Below are 6,935 nucleotides of genomic sequence, written 5' to 3'. Positions count from 1 at the left end.
TTATTCTACTGGTCTGGACTCTATTTATTCTACTGGTCTGGACTCTATTTATTCTACTGGTCTGGACTTGATTTATTCTACTGGTCTGGACTCTATTTATTCTACTGGTCTGGACTCTATTTATTCTACTGGTCTGGACTCTATTTATTCCACTGGTCTGGACTTGATTTATTCTACTGGTCTGGACTTGATTTACTTTACTGGTCTGGACTTGATTGAACCAGTTCAGGATCAGGACTGTGGTTGATCTTCTTTGTGGGTTCTTGTGTCGTCGTCATGGCGGCAGAGAGACGGTCTCCGTGGGTTCCGGTCCCGGGCCTTGCTCTGCTGGTCTCGATCCTCCTCGTCCCGCCGTGCGTCTCTCAGCCTGAGAAGGGGGTCTCCATTCTGGATCAGGGTTTCTGTCAGTCCATCTCCATCCCGCTCTGCAGAGACCTCGCCTACAACCAGACCATCATGCCCAACCTGCTGGGCCACACCAACCAGGAGGACGCGGGTCTGGAGGTCCACCAGTTCTACCCGCTGGTCCAGGTCCAGTGCTCCGTGGACCTGCGGTTCTTCCTGTGCTCCCTGTACGCGCCGGTCTGCACGGTTCTGGAGCGGCCCATCCCGCCCTGCAGGTCTCTGTGTGAGCGGGCCCGGCTCGGCTGTGAGGAGCTCATGAACAAGTTCGGCTTCCTGTGGCCCGAGAGGCTTCGCTGCGAGGACTTCCCGGTTCACGGGGCGGGAGAGATCTGCGTGGGTCAGAACACGACGGACTCGGACGACCCCACATCAGACCCGACCCCCAACCTGCCCGAGGTTCTGACCCTGCCGACCCCCAACCAGCCCTTCTCCTGCCCCCGGGTGCTCCGGGTGCCCTCCTACCTGAACTACCGTCTCCTGGGGCTGAAGGACTGCGGCGCCCCCTGTGAGACCTCCAGACCCAACGGACTCATGTACTTCAGTGAGGAGGAGCTGAGGTCTGGCCGGCTCTGGGTCGGGATCTGGTCCGTTCTGTGCTGGGTCAGCACCCTGTTCACCGTGCTCACCTCCCTGGTGGACCGGAGGCGGTTCCGATACCCGGAGAGGCCGATCATCCTCCTGTCCGGATGCTACTTCATGGTGGCGCTGGCGTTCACCGCCGGCTTCCTGTTGGAGGACAAACTGGTGTGTCGTGGTTTCAACAGTGCCGGGTACAGGACGGTGTCCCAGGGCTCCGTCAGGGACGGCTGCTCCGTCATCTTCATCGTCCGGTACTTCTTCGGCATGGCCGGCTCCGTCTGGTGGGTCGTCCTGTCCCTCAGCTGGTTCCTGTCGGCGGGGATGAAGTGGAGCCAGGAGGCCATCGAGGCTAACGCGCATTACTTCCACGTGGCAGCCTGGGCGGTGCCGGCGGTTCAAACCCTCACCATCCTGGCGATGGGGCGGGTGGAGGGCGACCTGCTCACCGGAGTCTGCTACGTGGGGGTCTACGACCTGGACGCCCTGCGGGGCTTCGTCCTGGCGCCGCTGTGCGTCTACCTCCTCGTCGGCACTTCCTTTCTGCTGGCCGGCTTCGTGTCGCTGCTCCGAATCCGCACCGTCATGAAGCACGCCGGCACCGAGACGGCGGAGCTGGAGAGGCTGACGGTGCGGATCGGCGTGTTCGGCGTGCTGTACACGGCGCCCGCCGCCGCCGTCATCGCCTGCTGCTTCTACGAGCAGGCCTCCAGGCCGCGCTGGGAGAGGACCTGGCACATGAAGACCTGCAAACACTTCGGCGTGCCGTGTCCCGCCGAGGACTTTGAACCGCTGACGCCGGACTTCACCGTGTTCATGATCAAGCACCTCATGACCCTGATCGCCGGGGTCACATCCGGATTCTGGATCTGGTCCGGGAAGACACTGCAGTCCTGGTTCCGGTTTTGTAAGAGACTGAAGAGAAACAACCAGGAGTAAAGGACGGAGGAGAGGACGGAGGAGATGACGGAGGAGAGGACAGAGGAGAGGACGGAGGAGAGGATGGAGGAGATGACGGAGGAGAGGACAGAGGAGAGGACGGAGGAGAGGACAGAGGAGAGGACAGAGGAGAGGAGAGGACGGAGGAGAGGATGGAGGAGAGGACGGAGGAGGAGAGAGGGAGGAGGAGGAGGAGGAGACAGGGAGAGGACAGGAGGAGAGGACAGAGGAGAGGGACAGGAGGAGAGGGGAGGAGAGGAGGAGGAGAGGAGGAGGAGAGGGAGAGGAGGAGGAGAGGAGAGGACGGAGGAGAGGACAGAGGAGAGGACAGAGGAGAGGACAGAGGAGAGGAGAGGATGGAGGAGAGGACAGAGGAGAGGAGAGGATGGAGGAGAGGACGGAGGAGAGGACAGAGGAGAGGACAGAGGAGGAGGAGAGGACGGAGGAGAGGACGGAGGAGAGGACAGAGGAGGAGGAGGAGAGGACAGAGGAGGGAGGAGAGGGAGGAGGGACAGAGGAGGACAGAGGGACAGAGGAGAGGACAGAGGAGGAGGGAGAGAGGAGGGACGAGGAGGAGGAGAGGACGGAGGAGAGGACGAGGACGGAGGAGAGGACAGGGAGAGGAGGAGGAGAGGACAGAGGGAGGAGGAGGAGGAGGGGACGGAGGAGGACAGGGGAGAGGACAGAGGAGAGGAGAGGAGAGGACGGAGGAGGGAGGAGAGGACGGAGGAGAGGACAGAGGAGGGAGAGGACAGAGGAGACAGGACAGAGGAGAGGAGGGAGGGGACAGGGAGAGGAGGAGGAGGACGGAGGAGAGGACAGAGGAGAGGACAGAGGAGAGGACAGAGGAGAGGAGAGGATGGAGGGACAGAGGAGGAGAGGACAGGAGGAGAGGGACGGAGGAGAGGACAGAGGAGAGGACGGAGAGGACAGAGGAGAGGACGGAGGAGAGGAGGAGAGGACGGAGGAGAGGACGGAGGAGAGGACGGGAGGAGAGGAGAGGACAGAGGAGAGGACGAGGAGAGAGGGAGGAGAGGACGGAGGAGAGGACAGAGGAGAGGACAGAGGAGAGGACGGAGGGAGAGGACGGAGGAGACGGAGGGACGGAGGAGAGGACAGGAGGGACGAGGACGGAGGGACGGAGGAGGAGGAGGAGAGGACGGGAGAGGAGAGGAGGGACGGAGGAGAGGACGAGGAGAGGACGGAGGAGAGGACGGAGGAGAGGAGAGGACGGAGGAGAGGACGGAGGAGAGGACAGAGGAGAGGACGAGGAGAGGACAGGAGGGAGAGGAGAGGACGAGGAGAGGAGGAGAGGACGGGAGGACAGAGGGACGGAGGAGGACAGGGACAGGAGGAGAGGGACGGAGGAGAGGACGGGAGAGGACGGGAGTAGAGGGACGGAGGAGAGGACGAGGGAGAGGACGGAGGGAGAGGACGAGGAGAGGATGGAGAGGGACGGAGGAGAGGACGAGGGAGAGGACAGAGGAGAGGACAGAGGAGAGGACGAGGAGAGGACGAGGAGAGGAGGAGGAGGAGAGGACGTTTGCTCTGAATGAGGACGGATCCTTTATTGGATGAAGACTTCCGCCATCTTTAAAAACATGGTGAGTCAACTTCATTCATCTTTATTATGAAAGTTACACATTAAAATATAAACATATGAATATAATAATTATTATAATTAATGATCTGATCCACTGAAGGTGAGGAACCCTGAGCTTTAGCTGGTTATTTATTTATGTTGTTATTTAATATTCTATCAGTGTGGTTTTGTCTCTGAAATCATTTCATTCATATTTTTGTTCTGTTTCTTCTGTATGTGTAGTTGTAATTGATCCGTTATAGATGACCACTACTAAATGAAGCGGCGTCCTCAGTGACGTCATCACGTACAGCTGTACGTCAGCTGTACGTGATGACGTCGTGGATGTTGTCATGTCTGTTCGCTGTGGAGAGAAAGTAGCGCTGCCGGGCCGGCGGACAGAAGCGTGTGTTTACATATGAAACACTGTTTAACGTGCTAACCGGGCTACAGAAACGTGCACTAACGTATGAAACACCGGTGTGACGTGCTAACCGGCCGGTAGGAGCTGTGCTTACACATAAAACACGTTTCCTGTGTGAGCCGGCGGAGGGACACAGTCCGCCACATGACGCCGCGGAGGAGCTACCGGCATTTAACGGAGCGAAGAAGAAGCTAGCCCGCAGCTAACGTAGCTCACCGGCTAGCCGGCTAGCTGGTGAGCTAACAGCTGAAACGTGAGTGTATAAACATCCTGTCATGAGACGACATGCTGCTACATCCGGGTCACTCACCACCTGTACCAGCTGACTGATGACGTCACCGTCTGTTCTGTACTGTTTTATTAATGGAGTCTGTTCTGTAGTTCTATGTTCATGAATGGAGTCTGTTCTGTAGTTCTATGTTTATGAATGGAGTCTGTTCTGTAGTTCTATGTTCATGAATGGAGTCTGTTCTGTAGTTTAGTGTTTTATGAATGGAGTCTGTTCTGTAGTTCTATGTTCATGAATGGAGTCTGTTCTGTAGTTCTATGTTTATGAATGGAGTCTGTTCTGTAGTTCTATGTTTATGAATGGAGTCTGTTCTGTAGTTTAGTGTTTTATGAATGGAGTCTGTTCTGTAGTTCTATGTTTTATTAATGGAGTCTGTTCTGTAGTTTAGTGTTTTATGAATGGAGTCTGTTCTGTAGTTCTATGTTCTCCATGAATGGAGTCTGTTCTGTAGTTCTATGTTCTCCATGAATGGAGTCTGTTCTGTAGTTTAGTGTTTTATGAATGGAGTCTGTTCTGTAGTTCTATGTTTATGAATGGAGTCTGTTCTGTAGTTTAGTGTTTTATGAATAGTCTGTTCTGTAGTTTAGTGTTTTATGAATGGAGTCTGTTCTGTAGTTCTGTGTTTTATGAATGGAGTCTGTTCTGTAGTTTAGTGTTTTATGAATGGAGTCTGTTCTGTAGTTTAGTGTTTTATGAATGGAGTCTGTTCTGTAGTTTAGTGTTTTATGAATGGAGTCTGTTCTGTAGTTTAGTGTTTTATGAATGGAGTCTGTTCTGTAGTTTTCTGTGTTTTATGAATGGAGTCTGTTCTGTAGTTTAGTGTTTTATGAATGGAGTCTGTTCTGTAGTTTAGTGTTTTATGAATGGAGTCTGTTCTGTAGTTTTCTGTGTTTTATGAATGGAGTCTGTTCTGTAGTTCTATGTTTTATTAATGGAGTCTGTTCTGTAGTTCTATGTTTATGAATGGAGTCTGTTCTGTAGTTTAGTGTTTTATGAATGGAGTCTGTTCTGTAGTTTAGTGTATTTTATGAATAGTCTGTTCTGTAGTTTAGTGTTTTATGAATGGAGTCTGTTCTGTAGTTCTATGTTTATGAATGGAGTCTGTTCTGTAGTTTAGTGTGTTTTATGAATGGAGTCTGTTCTGTAGTTCTATGTTTATGAATGGAGTCTGTTATGTAGTTTAGTGTGTTTTATGAATGGAGTCTGTTCTGTAGTTTAGTGTGTTTTATGAATGGAGTCTGTTCTGTAGTTCTATGTTTATGAATGGAGTCTGTTATGTAGTTTAGTGTGTTTTATGAATGGAGTCTGTTCTGTAGTTTAGTGTTTTAAGAATGGAGTCTGTTCTGTAGTTTAGTGTGTTTTATGAATGGAGTCTGTTCTGTAGTTTAGTGTTTTATGAATCGAGTCTGTTCTGTAGTTCTATGTTTATGAATGGAGTCTGTTCTGTAGTTTAGTGTTTTATGAATAGTCTGTTCTGTAGTTCTATGTTTATGAATGGAGTCTGTTCTGTAGTTTAGTGTGTTTTATGAATGGAGTCTGTTCTGTAGTTTAGTGTTTTATGAATGAATGTTGTTCTGTGTTTTATGAATGGAGTCTGTTCTGTAGTTTTCTGTGTTTTATGAATGGAGTCTGTTCTGTAGTTTTCTGTGTTTTATGAATGGAGTCTGTTCTGTAGTTTAGTGTTTTATGAATAGAGTCTGTTCTGTAGTTTAGTGTTTTATGAATAGAGTCTGTTCTGTAGTTTAGTGTTTTATGAATAGAGTCTGTTCTGTAGTTTTCTGTGTTTTATGAATGGAGTCTGTTCTGTAGTTTTCTGTGTTTTATGAATAGAGTCTGTTCTGTAGTTTAGTGTTTTATGAATAGAGTCTGTTCTGTAGTTTTCTGTGTTTTATGAATGGAGTCTGTTCTGTAGTTTAGTGTTTTATGAATAGAGTCTGTTCTGTAGTTTTCTGTGTTTTATGAATGGAGTCTGTTCTGTAGTTTTCTGTGTTTTATGAATAGAGTCTGTTCTGTAGTTTAGTGTTTTATGAATAGTCTGTTCTGTAGTTCTGTGTTTTATGAATGGAGTCTGTTCTGTGTTTTGTTTTATGAATGGAGTCTGTTCTGTAGTTTAGTGTTTTATGAATGGAGTCTGTTCTGTAGTTCTGTGTTTTATGAATGTTTTCTGTATGAATGGAGTCTGTTCTGTAGTTCTGTGTTTTATGAATGGAGTCTGTTCTGTAGTTTAGTGTTTTATGAATGGAGTCTGTTCTGTAGTTTAGTGTTTTATGAATGGAGTCTGTTCTGTAGTTTAGTGTTTTATGAATGGAGTCTGTTCTGTAGTTTAGTGTTTTATGAATGGAGTCTGTTCTGTGTTTTATGAATGGAGTCTGTTCTGTAGTTTAGTGTTTTATGAATGGAGTCTGTTCTGTGTTTTATGAATGGAGTCTGTTCTGTAGTTTAGTGTTTTATGAATGGAGACTTTGCTTTGTTTTGTCTTCAGTATGGCGTCTCCGTTCAAGATCCCAAAGAAGAAACATCCATCAGCTTCTGACTCCGCCCCCCTGCACATGTCACCACTGACCCGCCTGCAGAGCCCCGCCCCCGAATTTAAGGTGGTATTTCTCATCTTTTGATGACTGATATGTAGGTTGTTTTAAGGTGGTATGATTGATATGTAGGTTGTTTTAAGGTGGTATGACTGATATATATGTTGTTTTAAGGTGGTATATCTGAACTAG

The 6,935-nt window shown here is 49.6% G+C and overlaps 2 protein-coding genes across 2 annotated transcripts in view; both read left to right on the top strand.

The window, feature by feature from the left end:
* The first annotated feature begins 276 nt into the window (after window positions 1-276).
* LOC129111988 (frizzled-7-like) lies at window positions 277-1,920 on the top strand. Its single transcript, XM_054624161.1, has one exon. It carries the CDS (start codon window positions 277-279, stop codon window positions 1,918-1,920), a length of 1,644 nt encoding a protein of 547 aa, XP_054480136.1.
* A 1,915-nt stretch (window positions 1,921-3,835) lies between these two features.
* Window positions 3,836-6,935, top strand: part of senp7b (SUMO specific peptidase 7b) — a 13,342-nt gene continuing 10,242 nt past the window's right edge. The window contains exons 1-2 of the mRNA XM_054623868.1: window positions 3,836-4,275; window positions 6,698-6,809. Of these exons, the coding sequence (XP_054479843.1) occupies window positions 4,256-4,275; window positions 6,698-6,809 (132 nt within the window). The 5' untranslated portion in view covers window positions 3,836-4,255. The remainder of the gene's footprint in view (window positions 4,276-6,697; window positions 6,810-6,935) is intronic.

The sequence above is a fragment of the Anoplopoma fimbria genome, chromosome 22, assembly GCF_027596085.1.
Source record: "Anoplopoma fimbria isolate UVic2021 breed Golden Eagle Sablefish chromosome 22, Afim_UVic_2022, whole genome shotgun sequence".
Classification (NCBI taxonomy): Eukaryota; Metazoa; Chordata; class Actinopteri; order Perciformes; family Anoplopomatidae; genus Anoplopoma; species Anoplopoma fimbria.
This window is presented reverse-complemented; position numbering and strand designations above follow the sequence as displayed.

Bases quoted from the DNA above. Each gene is read 5' to 3' on its own strand.
- LOC129111988 (XM_054624161.1), top strand. From the start codon at position 277: ATGGCGGCAGAGAGACGGTCTCCGTGGGTTCCGGTCCCGGGCCTTGCT.